The following is a 15,105-nucleotide window of genomic DNA, read 5'->3' on the forward strand; positions in this document are numbered from 1 at the left end:
AAAAAGGTGGCACTGGAAGATAAAACCTTTGGTATATGTCTTGATCATATTCTGCAATTAAGTGAAGAAATCCAATGGATGTTCAGATACTTAGCCAGGGAGGGATGACCATCGGAACTCGTTGTGCTTTTGGTATTAGATGCTGAAAATGTCTTCGACTCAGTAGCGTGGTCATACCTGCAGATGGTTCTGGAGAGGATGGGCTTTGGTCCTTCTATCCAGCACAGGGGAAACTGCTGTGCCTGCACCCTACAGCCCGAGTTAGGGTGAATGGTGCACTGTTGGACTGGGAGGGGTATAAAACAGGACTGCTTGCTGCCCCTCTTCCTGTTTGCGATAGCAATGGAACCAGTGGCTAACTGCATTAGCAGAAATGCTCTGACTAGGGGCCCTCAGTGGGACTACGGCTGGGAAGACATGGTCTTGCTTTATGCGCACAATGTCCTGGTATATCTGGCAGAGCCATTGAGCTCCACTGATAGAATACTGGAGATTTTTCACAGTTTTCAGGTGATACTCTGGGCTCTGCATCAATTGGTCCAAATCTTGCCTACACCCAATTGCAGGTTGGCAGTCTAAGGCGCACTGTCAGTGCCACATTCCGAAGGAAGGCACAGGTTTTAAGATACCTCAGCATCTACATCACATGAGAGTGGACTGCTTTAATGAACACTATCTGGGCAGTCTCCTGGAGAAAGGCATCAGCGATGTGAGCCAGTGGTGACGTCTGCCCCAGTCATAGATGACAGGGTAGCCCTCTATAAAATGATCTACTTACCAAAACTTTGCATGCCTCACAGAACTCTTTGTCAGCGATACCCGAGGTGTTTTGAAGTCAGTGTCCTCTGAAATCTGATGCTGCTTTGAATCGGGGGTATGCCATGCATAGCTCTGGAGATACTCACCAAGCCATCTGCAGAGGGGGATATTGTGTTACAAAATCTCTGCTTGTACTACTAGGCAACGCAATTGGTGGTACCTAATGAACTGCTTGTTGCGGACTAGAGAAAAAACATTCTAAGGGTGGATAGGAGAACCCTGGACTCACAGGGGTGTAGCCAATGGCAATGCTGTTAAAGAGGCCAAAAGAGTTACCCAGCTCCACTACAATAGTGGTACATTTTTGGAGGACAGCTACAAAATGGACTGGGTGGCAGTGAGTGTTGATGCTAGAGACATCACAGTGGGAGGCAACCAGGATGGCCTCCTTGCAGTGGGTAGAAGGTCACAAGAAGTTGCATGTGATTGACATCTCGAAACTGGGAGACGTTTGGATGTCTCAAGGAATTATGACTTTTGAAGAACTCCAGACTCAATGTGACCTGGCTGGGGGCCAATATCTACGATATCAACAGGCCAGACACCTACTCTGGGGCTGTATAGGCCCAGAGGAAGAAATATCAGACGAGAGTCAGAGTATGGGGTCCTGGGTGCCCCACTCCATGGCCACGCCATCTCAGTTACCTAAAAATAGGACTCTATTGGCCAATAGCACCCCCTCTCTGACAGTGCTGAGGGAGAAATGGGAGGGAGATTTCAGTAAATTGGGAGACAGGGACTGGGGAGTAGGCTGCCATTATACAAGTGAACTGACAATCATGGCAGGCTTTAGGCTGATCCAGCTCAAAATCTTGCACTGAGCGTATTACACCAGATCTAGATTTTTCTGTCATGGGCAGGATAACTTCAGATTGATGCCTCAGGAGGTGCATGCAAACAGGTACACTCATACACACAATATGGGTGTTCACAAATCCGCCTGTTTTGGGAGGCAGTTAAAAGCAAAATATCCTTAGTGCTGGAGGAACCCTTGGAATTAAACACAAGGGTGGTGATGCTGGGTCTCAAGGGGGACCAAACATTGAATAAATACACACTCCTCTTGTGTAATGTGACTCTGTTGATCGAGTGTGATATTATACAGAAATTGGTTTGTTCTGCACCGGTAAGAGAACAGCATAGATTGTTGCATGAGAGTAGAAGAACAGATCTATATAGTGCTTGGAAGGGACAGGAGGAAATACAGTCAGGTGATGGAACTGAAGGGCGGATCAATGGATAATGTTGGGTTCTAGATATTGTGTTGTACTAAAGTGTCATTATTTCTCCTAGAGTTGTCCTGTACTGGGAGCACAGTCTCTGGAACTACACTGACCAGCCAGATGATGTGACACCATATGCTTAGGTGGCGAGGGGTCTAGTGTGATAACTGGAAGCTTTGATATTGGCAGGCTATCATACTGCATGTAATCCCTTCAGTGAAGCATAAGAGATGGTGCTTAATAATCCTCTCTACATCCGAAATACCCCGGACACAGCTCTTCCTCTTTTAATTCGATGTGTACATACTTAAATCTCCAAGACCAGTGTCCCTTGGATCACCATTTTCCTGAGTGTTGCCATCTTCACTAAAGAAGGCATGGACGATTGCCATACCTGGTTTCCTGTAATCCTGTTCCTGGCTCTCATCTTCACTTTCCTGCCCAGAACAAGGGTACTGAAGCTGGATGGGGGCCAAAGAGGTATTCTGAAGGTTAAAACATTGAGTAAACTGAGCAAACTGACGCAAGACAAAGTAGAGGAAATAGGCAAGGTAGATTTATAACCTAGACTAAGGTTACTGACAAGGCCACTATCAGTGAGGAAAAAAACTGTGGTTGAGCCAGAGGCACATGAAAGTCTCCAGGAGCTGATGTCAGTGCAACAATCAACTGTCTAGAAATCTACAGGAGCCCAGCTGACAAGGATACCATTGATGGCGTTAGAACCGACAAGACTGGATTTGAAGCACCTGTCATCAACGATGCAAGAGCTCACGATTGGACAGCAGAGTGCAGCAGTTGATGTCTAGAAGCAGGTCAAAGGAGAACCAGAGGTCAGTGCTGATGAGACGGTCATTCATTCAGATAGTGACTTTTGATGGGAAAAAACAGCTGACAAGGCAGCAAGCAACACTGAGAAAAACGGTTTGACAGTGGACAAGGTAGTAACATGCTAGCTTAGGCTTTTTGACAGTGACCCCTTGAATACTCAGAGAGACTGACTTTTTGAAGGAAGTCTTAAGAGACAGCTTCTTTGGATTTACAGGAACATGAGCAGAGGTGGCCACATAAATTAAATGTTTCTAGCTCCAGGGGACGATGGGTAACCTGCTGCCTGAATCCTGTCGGAAGGATCAGAGGGTCTCTAGTTACAGAGGAAGCCCATGGGACAGACGTAACTGTAATTAGCATAATTCCAGTTTTTACTTTGTGGAAGAAGGCAACGTTTTTCTTTAATAAATGCAGGTCTGTGAGTTCCTTCGTGGAAAATGGAGGGCTAATATCATACTTTTTTAGTGTCATATTCAGAGTGAAGTCAATCTGTGCAGCTTATCTATTAAGGCCTTTAGGAGTATGATGTATGGCATTGCTATAATCAAAACAAAGCACAATCACAGCCCCAACAAGGCTTACCTTTCCAGAATGACTGATGGAATAATCTTTTTTTAAACTTTTGGCAGCATGAAGTAAGTGGACCTGATTTTCTGAACCTGGGCATCAAAGTTCAGATCTTGATCAACCTAAACTGGGTTCCAAAGATCAGCTTTTGACAAAACTAAACTTTTTTAGCTTTGAGAATAGGAGCAGAAGCCATACTACAGTATTATGGCAGAGAGCTTTACTCTAGGCAGAAAGAATCACCTCTGATAATCTTGCACTTATCACCATTCCGGATGAAATTTTTTCTGTTCCACCAATCACGGTTGGTTGTGAGCCACTCCTAAACGTTTCAATGCAACCTGAGGCCTGGAGTTCGAACTTCAACGGGAGCTGGGTCTCGCTGCAGTGCTAGAGTATCTTAAAGTTGAATGTCAATCATCTCTTTCAACTACTGAACATGCATCACAAATAGTACGAAGCTGAGTGCAAACCACTGTTAATTTGTTTTATTCATTTGAACATCTTCTGATGTTTTAAAGAGGAAACAAACAAGTTACTTGCCTTTGGTAACACCTTGTCTGGTAGAGACACTATCTAGCTGCAGATTCTTTACCATAGAATTATCCCTAGGTGTCAGGCTGGATCTGTAAATTGTTTTGTGAGCAGTACCCCAGGGTGTCGGAGTCCACACCAGAAGTGACATGCCTATATGGGTGCCACCCCAGCACGCTGGTGGCAGTTTGTTTTTGTGACTTTCCATGCAGGAGCTCGGAGCTAAGAACACTGACCACTGGTGTATGAAACTAGGGCCCTGAAAAAGGAAACAGCCCTGTATCTAAAAATCTGTTCGCAGAGCGGGAGGATGAGTGGGTCAGTAAGGAATCTGCGGCTAGAGTCTATCAGTTAAGGTGATACCGAAGGTAAGTAGCTTGTTCATCTGACAGACTTCTTGCCGCAGATTCCTTACCTTAGGACAGATACCCAAGCAATACCTCTCTGGAGATGAATTAGCAAATTTGATTCAGACTAGAAAGTCCTGCAGGACCAAACAGGCAAAGACATGTCCTGTCCAGGCAGTACTGTTTAGTGAACACATACAGTGAGGCCCACATAGCTGCCTGGCAGATGTCCAGGACTGGAGCTCCACGTTATAACGCAGTGGTTGCAGCCTTGGCTCTGGTGGAATGAGCACGCAAACCCTCTGGGGGTTGCTTCTTGGCCAATGTGTAGCAGATAATGATCCATTGAGAGATGGTTTGTTTCTGCACGGCCTTTCTTTTTTTTGCTTTGACATCCCACGTAGAGTTAATCATCTACTCATAATGGTTCTGTGTGGTCAAGGAAGAACGAAAAACCACTCTTTCTGGGTCCAGACTGTGGCGTGTCTCCTCTTCCTTAGCGGGATGAGGCAGAGCGCAAAAAGTAGGCAAAGTGATGGATTGGCCTATGTGGAATGGGGTGACTACCTTCGGCATAATAGATGCTCGAGTCTCAAGAGCCAGTTTGTCTGGGAAGAATGAGACGTATGGAGTCTGTGATGACAGCGCCTGCAATACACTTACCCTCTAGGAAGATGTAATTGCTATCAGAAAGGCAGCCTTGATGGTAAGAAGCCTAAGATGGCAGGTCTAAAGTGCCTCAAAGGGAGTACATGACAAAAGTAAGAATAAAGTTAAGGTCCCCTTGAGGCATAACGAAGGGAGCTAGAGGAAATAAGTATTGAAACCCTTTAAGGAAGCTATTTACAGTAGGAGACTTGAAGAGGGAAGGCTGATCTGGCAACCTCAGGAAAATGGAGATGGTAGATAAATAACCTTATAATGACCTCAATGAGGAGCCCTAATGGGCTAGGGTAAGGGTAAATAAAAAAAACTTGGGAAAAGGGTGCAGATAAATGGTCAAACCTGTTTGGCTGTACACCATGCCAGAAACTTGCTCCACAGGCCGGCGTATACCGTCTTGGTGGAGGGATGTCAAGATAACATTGCAGATTTTGGATGGAAGGTAGAAAGCTGTCAATTGTTGCTGTTTGATCCCCCTCCATGAAGGCGCAGCGTTGTCAGGTTCAGGTGGAGGACCCTCTCCTGCAACAAAAGATCCTCCCGAAGGGCCAGCCTGATTGTAGGACCAATGGGCATGCTCAACAGCTTGGATACCAGACTCTCCGAGCCCAGTCTGGAGCCACAAGGATGACTTGGGCTCAGTTGTTTATCTTCCTGGGAACTCTGGGTCAGGACTGGTATGGGCGGAAAAGTGAACAGGTGGCCTGAGCTCCATTCGAGACAAAAAAGCATCTCTGAGCAAGAGCCCCCAGGACAGTTCAGCATGCAAAACTGCTGACATCGTGCATTCTCAGCTTTGGCAAACAGATCTAACCTTGGGTCTCTTCACTGCTGAAAGAGACCTCACACCACCTATGGATGGAGATGCCATTCATGATCCCTTAAGCATTTTCAGCCAAGTTTGTTGGCTCTGGAGTTCAGAGACCCCACTAGGTGTTGAACCACCTGTGAAATGCCTTGACATTCCATCCATGGCCTCTTGACAAAGGGTCCACGACCCCAACGTGCCCGGTTTGTTGCAGTACCACATAGCGGTAGGGTTGTATGTGAACACTTACATTTGTCTTTCCTTGATGGAGGCTTGAAAGGCTTTCAATGCCAGTCTGCTCGCATGAAGCTTCAACATGTTTATGTGGAGTCTGGATTCTGATCTCCACATTTCCCAGGTGGTCGCCCTATCCCAGGAGTGACATCTGTCACTACTGCGAGGTCTGTTTGGGGCAAAGATAGGGGTCTGCCTCTGACCCAATCGCGGTTCGATAGCCACCACTGCAGGTCCTTTGTAGTTCCCTCCGGGATCTGGACTCTGTCAGAGAGATTCCCCTGATGCTGCGTGCACTGAAACTTCAGCACCCACTGCAGAGCCCGCATATGCCATCTGGCATGTGTCACTAGCAGAATGCCTTAGAGTCAGTCTCACTGAAATTCAGGATAGAGGCTGAAATATCTGGATTATTGTCTTCGGGATCAAGCGCAGACAAGACCCGAGTCAATGTGAGCATCTTGAACTTATCCTTTCTGAGGAAGAAGTTGAGGGTTAGGAAGTCTAGGAAAGGGCAAAGGCCCATGTCCTTTTTGGGGACAGAAAGTAGCAGGAGTAGCAAGCATACTTCTGGCCCTGGAACCCTCCCTATGGCTCCCTTGGCCAAGAGAGTCTTGACTTCTTTGCAGGGCAAGGTCAGATGACCCTCCATCAGCCGGTCGTAAGATGGAGGTATGGCGGAGAGTAGATTCGAAGGGGAGGGAGTAGCCCCTCTGAATGATCTGTAAGATCCACTTGTCCGATGTTATGGACTGCCTGTGGTGGAGATGCTGGTAGAGTCTGTCACCAACTGGATGCCCATGATCTTGATGGACTAGACTGGAAGGGCTTAGAGGCTGCAGCTGCTGGGGGATGGGGGGGAAGGGGGGTGTTTGTAGCAGACAGCTAGCTAACCGACCCACAGGGTTGGGAATAACTATGCCCTCACCCATGCATAGGCTGGGAAGCGTACACGAAGCGGTGGCTAGGATAGGGCTGGCGCATCTGAACATCATTTCTGTAGCCACGAAAGGGGTGAAAGGCAGACTGGGGTTGACCTCGGGCAGCGGAAAGGCCCAAGGACTTGGCAGTAGCCCACAAGCCCTCAATGTGCTCCAGCACAGAGTCTGCCTTGTCTCTGAAGAGAAGTTTGCAATCAATGGGCATGTCCATGTGGGTGGCCTGGACATCCCCTGAAAAGCCAGATGTTCTCAGCCAGGTATGGCGCCTGAGTGCCACCGTCAATGGAACTGCTCTGCCCAGCGAGTTGGTTGTGTCTAAACAACAGCAAATAGTGAGCTTGGCTGTGTCTTCCCATCCTTGACCCCTTGGGAGCGAATGGGCCGGGCCTCTTCTTGGTCCTGTGGCAGGATATTCGCACCCGTGTCTCACAAGGTGTGGGAATAGCATCCCAACAAGCACGCAGTGTTTACTGACCACAATGCAAGGTTGAGGGAAGAAAACATTTTCTTTGCGAAGCTATCCACCTCTTGGATGTCCTGGAGTGTGGCATGTAATGCGCCATGGGAAGTGGAAGCATGGACCACTAAGCTTTCTGGGGTGGGGTGTTGGCTGAAGAAAATTGGGTTCCCTGGAGCGGGGTGATGGCGGCGGATCATTGTCCTGTTCATAGGAGCCCGTGCTGGGCTTGGACTAACTTCCCAGTAGGACATCTGTTAGTGCTTCATTGAAAGGGAGCAGGGGTTCAGAAGAGGGAGCTCCCGGCTGTAGCACTTCCGTCAAATGTTAATCTTGACTGCCACTGAGGGCAACTGGAGGTCCAGGAACTCACCCACCCTCTTCACCATTATAGCATGTGTAGCTCCCTCCTCTGTAGTCATAGTAGGGGGGAAAAGCATGCTGGTATCTGGAGACGTGCCCAGATTGCTGGCATCACTCGGCTTTCAGGACCACTCCTCAAAGCCTTCAGTGCCACTGACCGCAAGGCGGAGCACGATGTGGTCGTGCCCCAGACACCATGGACACACGAGGTGTGGGTCCATACCCAACATTCCTCAGTGACCGGTGCCACATGGTTTAAAACCCAACACATCAGGAGGAACAAAACGTCAAAAAAGGGGTCGACAAACATTGAAAAAAGCCTATAAAAATGTGACAGAGGGTAGCTGTCTCGGGATCTGCGATGACTGGTGCGGAAAGAAAAGGACTGACATAAGCGAGCCAAGGTGGTGCCTATATAGGTGACACAAATGTCACTTCCAACACAGACGATGCCACAAGGAACCGATCAACACCTCCTATTTCTGTATAGGAGTACTGCTCAAGAAAATCTTCCAGATCCAGTCTGATGCCTGAGGAAATTCAAAGGTAAGGAATTTGCAGCAATAAGTCTCTACTGGATGAAAAGAACTGACGTACACACTTCCGGTACAGACAACATGAGGAACTGAACAACTACATCTGAGGATAATTCCAAAGTAAGGAATCTGCAGCTAGAAGCCTCTATCTGATAAATATAGTCATCCTAAGGCTTAAAATAACATAAAGCCGGAGCTCCTATAACCTCTTTCAGTAAAACATTAACGGCCTATATCTCTCCTTGACATCGTTTGCTGGTGTAAACTAAAATAAACATTCATTATACTATAAGTTTTAAAAGTAACGTTAACTTTCAATTATTGGTGTCATGCTTCATCTTTCTCCAACAGTGCCAAATTCAGCACCAGGACTCTTGGTAAATGGAAGACTATAGACACTCCTAGCAGACTCACCCGGAAAAATGATTGCTTTTTAACATCTTCTGCGTCACGTTCACTGGAGCCCAAACGTCGCTTTGGATTCCTTCTCAGGAGCTGAAACATAAGACATATTTTCTTAACACTGCTTTTATCCTGTAATTCTTAAATCAGGACCAGAAAATGTTTCTGTAGCTTAGTCAGCAACAATTAAAAGTAAAAAGTGGTTATGGCTACTCACCCTTCTCATAATCCCTATTGCCTCCGTGGACAGGAACCGTGGGTATCGGACTTCATCATTCACAATGCTATCAAACACCTCCTCCTCATCGTCACCAGGGAAGGGGGACTAAAGGAGATAGAGACACAAAACAAGTGAATATTACATGGACGAAGGGAAATCGGACTACTCCACAAGTCAAGGATATCCTCTTTGGATATATTAGCAGCACCCTTATCAAAGGGGTAATGCATATGATGAACATACCTGCTGTATTACAATGAAGAGTAAGGATAAAACTTTGTATGCTCTTCAGGTCAAACATAAGCACAGTTTATTCTGTCATAGTGACTGAGTGCTTTTGCCACCCTAAGCTGTATAAAGGAGTTTGAACACTGCCAAAACTGTTATTACTGCAGATAATGCTTGTAAACATATGCCACCTGAGGTTGCCAAGGCTCTGCCCAGTGTCAATACCCTGGTTTTCCATCCCACTGTCTGGTTCAGTGCCAAGCTAGATAATGTATGCACTCTTGGTCATCTCATGAAAGCTACGCTACTGCCTACAAACATCTTATGCAGAAAAGATAATTGCCAACCCTACTTCTATCACCTGTGAAGCCTGAATTTTATATGTGCCAACTATTTCCTCATGAAAATTTGGGCTACTTTCCTCATCTCCTTCCACCATAAGACAAGGCTGTGTACTTCACAAAAACCTACATTGTCTGATGCACCCAGCGCACTGCCCACATCTAGTATAAAATACAGAACTTAAGTACTACTAGCATTAGGAGCCATCCTCTAGGAAGCCAACCTACAATCCACACTTTCAGACAAGACATGGAAAAGCAAAGATGCTGCCTGGAGACCTGTTCCATCTGATGCAACCAAGGAAACACATCTACACCCAAACCAAACTGCTGTCCCATGTATTGAAGGGATACTACTCTTGCCTTCACCCATCACGTGGAAAACGATTATACTGCCCACAAACCATGACTCTTAATCATGTGCAATAAAAACACATTTTGGGTGCCCCATGTGATTTAATACTGGCACACATATTTATCTTACATTTTAAACGTCTAGTGAAGTTCACAGACATTGGGCCTATGTTACCACCAATAAGCTGATGGCATAGGTTTATGTTACAGTTATTAACAAGACCTCCATCAACATCTTAAAGAATACCTTTTGGAACTGCAAAGCTGGATGACTAGAATGGAAACAAAACTCAATCAAAACAAATCGAATACATTCAAAATCAATAGTGTTTTAATAAAAAAATACAATTAAAAAGAAAAAACTAAACACCAAATTCCTGTTAATCACCTAAGACTCCAAAAACAACACTAGAAAAATATGTCTGCCTCACCTCAAACAAGTAGATCTTTGCCCCGAGATAATCCGGAATGTCAAGTGCCTTCATGTTAGATAACAAACTAAAACTAGATGCCCATAAAAAAAATCACTGAGGTGCTCAACCTCAGAAAAGACTAATCAAATCAATTATGAGACTCACTGGAGAGAAACATCTTAAATAGACACTGATAACCCCGATCGTGGAATATGGGATCGCTACTCTCACTGCCGCCTCTCCTCCCACCACCCACACTATTCTATGAGCTCCACTGAAAGTTGTCCTTTGTACAACCTCGAAAACGATTAGAGACACAACGGAATTTTAAAACATCATGCCAACATTGACTGAACCCACTTAAAGCCCCCTCACTTTTAAATATCCCTGCATTCTATTAAAAGCTCTGGATATAACACGGGCACATTACCTGAAAAGCACATTTTATATTATTATGAAGATGGAAACACAAGTTTTTTTAAACAAAGTATTAATTGCATTTTTAATTTTGAGAGCATTACAACTCATTGTAGAAATGCACACATGCAAGGGTGAACATAATCACAACAATGGCGTATATATTGTATTGCATGATAGTAAGAACAGTTAGATGACTCAGAGTTGCTGCTGTTTTTGGTAGTGTGAAAAGTGAGCGATTTCAGTATCCTTTTGCGGGCATCCATGAGAGACTGGACAGAGAAGGGAACAATATTGTGTACTAGGATAGGTCCAACATGATTGACGAACTGGGAGAAAGAAGAAGTGTTTAAGCAGGGGGCATAGCCGGAGCAAAAGGGGAACCTGTCAGTATGACAGAGGCAGGTGGGTAACTTCTTGTGGCGAGGACAACTGTTAGTTGGGGTGAATGCTGTTGCTGTGGCCTCCAGGGGGAGCACTTCTGGCCACTGTAGCTGTTAAGCACTCTAGGAATATGTCTTAAGCTGTTGCAAGGGGACTCTTCCAGAGCCTTCTGGTCTCTTCCCTGTGGAGTGCAGAATGTTTGCACCGCCCACTCAAGAAGGGCCATGGACAATGTGGTTGATGAGGGTGTGGCTCCTGACTTCCATTGGGAAATCATTGTTCGCTTTGCTAGGATGAAGGCCAGACTGGCTAATCTTGTGGCTGCAGGGTTGATGAACATACCTTTATGGTACCAGCAATCTCATACTGGAAACAATTAGGAACGAAGTCTCTATTCTAACTCACTCCTTTTTGGGATTAGCTCCTAAAATCTGAAACCGCAACCTTGCACGTTTCAGACATGACCCATTGTTCAATCATGTTTTGTTTTTTAAAGCTGAAAAAAAATCACCTATTCCTGAAAATGCAGGGTACATCCTGTAGGACTCCTGCCCACTATCAACAGTACCCTCTTCTTCAAATAACCATGGACAGGAATACTGGTGGAAGCTTGACAGAGTGTGTGTTCCCTGTAGCATATATGTGACAAAGCATATAATGTGAAGAGCATAGGAACAGTAACATTTGATCAGACGTAATGATATTTAAAGAGAACTTTGTAGAGACTTTCTGGGGTCTTGCACATGGAGTTTTGGGGAAATTGAGGGGTTAACTTTGAAGCATATGTGGTCAGTGATAGTGGTGAAAATTGAACAGCATTTAAATACATTTTGAAGCGTGCCTTAACAATGCTTTTGACACTATTTTAAAAAAAACTAAGTGGACATTTAGCCGGAAACATTGATCATACATGGCTTCAGTGTACATTTACAGGGAGCAAAATGTAAGTCTCTTCGGGAACGTTGAGCACACTGCATGGCAAACAATGTATTCTGAACTGGATCTGAATGTGTTTCGAAGGCAGGTCTAATCTCTGGGTAATGTAGACATACTGCATTACTGCCTCTAACTATTAGCAATCAGTGCAGCAAAGATAGCACCAGGAAACCTAGAGCAGACATCCAACAGCATGGCATGTAGTCAGAGTAGGGCTATGCTACTGGGCTTCTGTAAAAAAGCGAAGTGGTTATGCCTCTGCTCATGCTGAGAGTACTGGCTTTGTCTCCACTGACAGGGACAGTAATGAGTCAGGCGAAGTCCCGAACTCGATCTAGAAGGGAGTTTAGTGCCACAGGATGGGTCCAGACTTGCTCGTCATGCATGTATGTCCCACTCCCTCTGCAGAATTTACCATAGTAAAAGAGAGGTTACTAGAAGCATGGATGAGGATTCACAATGTAAGGAAGCTGCTTACTTAAAATAAAGATTAGGAACCTATTGCGTCACAATAATTTTGGAACCATCACTTTTGAAGAGGACCTTTCATAGACAGTAATAATGGCTTTTTTTTTTAGGAGGTTCTATTGTTCAGAAATCTACAAAGAAAAAAACGTGAGGCTATGAACATTCAAAAGTATTTTAATATACACTTTGCAGGGTTGTTTGAGGATTTTCTCTAAAGGAAACGTTTTAAAAATAAATGTTCATCTTTTCATTCAAAAGCCGACAGGGCCAGTTGCAGTAGTCCGCACTTGTTATGCGTGAATTGAGTTTAGTCCCTCTTCTCTCCTATCTTTATTTCTCAGATTGTCCGTCTTCCATCTCTCCATTCCCATCTCTATCCTCCTACATAAATGCACGCGGTGTAAACAGCATTCATCCCCTCTTTATTATGAGATAGTTTTTTATGGCAACCCCAGTATCTACTGCATTGTCATTTCGGGCCTGCAATCAGATACATGTAATTCAAATACAAGTGCAGGCAGAGGCATATGGTGCACCCCAAAAGACACCTACTGACACATACATGACAAACACACAATAGCACGAATGAATCATTTTTTATTGCTATATTTTATTAAACTCCTTGGAGCCAACGGGATAGTGTGGGTTAAAATAGTCTGATGGTAAAATGATAAAATAGAAAATAGAAAGAAATGAAAAATACACATAGGTTAAACGTTCAAAACCATAGTTAACTGCCTGGGTGGACAGATATTCTCACTTCCCCTTCACGCAAAGTTTATTTGTGTTATGTTAAGTCGTGCATCTCTACTTCACTACTTGATGTTATCCTGCACAAGTCACTTAATCTCCCTGGACCTCAGTTAACATATCATCTAAAGTACGAGCTCTTAGTAGTACACTGGCACAAGTGCAAAAAAATGGGAAGTTGTGTTTATCTTGTGAGTTATTTTTAAATAACTAGTCACGCTGCCTCTTATTTCTAGCATTTTACTAACTTTTACAGTACAAACAAAAGGAAAGTCAAACTTATGGCAAAAGGTTTACCAACTCGCACAATAAAACATCGAAACGTTGACATACCACGCAGTTATCATTAATTTCCCAACTGAATTTTGCGCGCTGCAAATCTATGCGCAGCATCACGAATGATTACGGTCCGGGACAGGTCGCCGTACTAGCGGAAACTATGCTAGCAGCTCTTCTGCAACCCTTCTTTTCAGAAGTCTCATGGACAACAGACTTTACTTAATTGCAGATAAAACCTACTTTTTTGCCTCCATTATCAAATGATTTTTGAATTGTCAAACTTCCACATACATATATTTTTCCTTGCTCTAGGTCATTTTAAATCATAATTGTTTGCTGCTGTATCAAATCTATTAGTTAATTTTCTGGACCAATGCATAATTAAACATTATTTGGCCTCATACATTTATTTCATTTTCTTCTAGTATGCTCCTGCTTTACAAAAATCTGATTTAATAAATAATGATTCCGAGGAATAGGAGGTACTGCTCTCACCCATTACTATCGTATAGAAACAATATACTACCATCCATAGCCTCTGCCAGCCTATAAGTACACATAAGCAAAAAGATCAGATGCTAAAACTCACTAAACATGGCCCTCATTTGCGGCTCAAAAGAAGTGGGCAATCCATGAGAAATGTCTGAAACCCTGCCATCCTCTTATGACAGTTTGAAGCTTACCTCTCCCACTATCATCTCATACACCAGGACACCAAAGCCCCACCAGTCCACTGCTCGTGTGTAAGATGTATCCGTTAGCACCTCTGGAGCAAGAAATTCTGGGGTACCACAGAAAGTGCTGGTGGGGTCTCCAAAGCCCATGTCTAAGCGAGATAAAAACACGTCACTGGGTAGAAATAGCAGTTACCTAATTTCAGATATCGATTTAGGATGAGGCTGGGGCTTGACCGCCGTGCACCCTCCATATTTTTCATCAAAAATAGGTAGGAAAAACACACTGTGTATGCAGCCGTTCAGAAACCCTCCTAGTTGCACCTCAAGATGCATGCAAACAAGGAAACCCAACTTTCATCAGGAAAGTCTCCTCCAGTCACTCAATCACACCTGCTTCAGAAGAAACTAAACTGGAAAGCCTTGCTGAGGGTCACCATATGTACATCTGTACTCACGCCAAAGCCACCTTAAAGGGGAATTTCATTCTACTAGATGTTCTTGTATCAAGACCCCTCCTTAGCAACCGTTCCAACTCCATCTAGAGGACATGGATGCCTGACACCTACAAACCCAAACACCAATGATCCACTGCACAAACATTTCCAACTGTACCTACACTACAGCCACAGTGAGAACTCACCTTACCATTGCTGTACACCTGTGCAAAGGCTCCAAATTGAGTGAGCGCCTCTGCGAAAACTCTTCAAGCTACACTCAGACTGTGACCATACAGAGACCACTACCCACCATCTCTGCCTGCGCCCAGACTGAATCCACACTTTGAGTCACCTAACCTAATGACAAGGGCTATTACCACTGCTTAAGCCAGATCTGGCATGGGGCCTCAAAACTTACTCGTAGAAGGGTACCGTCTAGTTTTGGCTCCAACTCAGACCTCTCATTGTCAACATTA

The 15,105-nt window shown here is 44.7% G+C and overlaps 1 protein-coding gene across 1 annotated transcript in view; it reads right to left on the minus strand.

Annotated features, from left to right (window-relative positions):
• The window catches only part of LOC138293888 (serine/threonine-protein kinase N2-like), a 189,378-nt gene that overhangs the window by 13,393 nt on the left and 160,880 nt on the right, over positions 1 to 15,105 (minus strand). Inside the window, exons 15-17 of the mRNA XM_069233181.1 lie at positions 14,199 to 14,341; positions 8,943 to 9,050; positions 8,738 to 8,818 (exon numbers count right to left, since the gene is read on the minus strand). Coding sequence (XP_069089282.1) covers positions 8,738 to 8,818; positions 8,943 to 9,050; positions 14,199 to 14,341 — 332 coding nt within the window. The remainder of the gene's footprint in view (positions 1 to 8,737; positions 8,819 to 8,942; positions 9,051 to 14,198; positions 14,342 to 15,105) is intronic.

This window comes from Pleurodeles waltl, chromosome 4_2, assembly GCF_031143425.1.
Source record: "Pleurodeles waltl isolate 20211129_DDA chromosome 4_2, aPleWal1.hap1.20221129, whole genome shotgun sequence".
NCBI lineage: Eukaryota > Metazoa > Chordata > Amphibia > Caudata > Salamandridae > Pleurodeles > Pleurodeles waltl.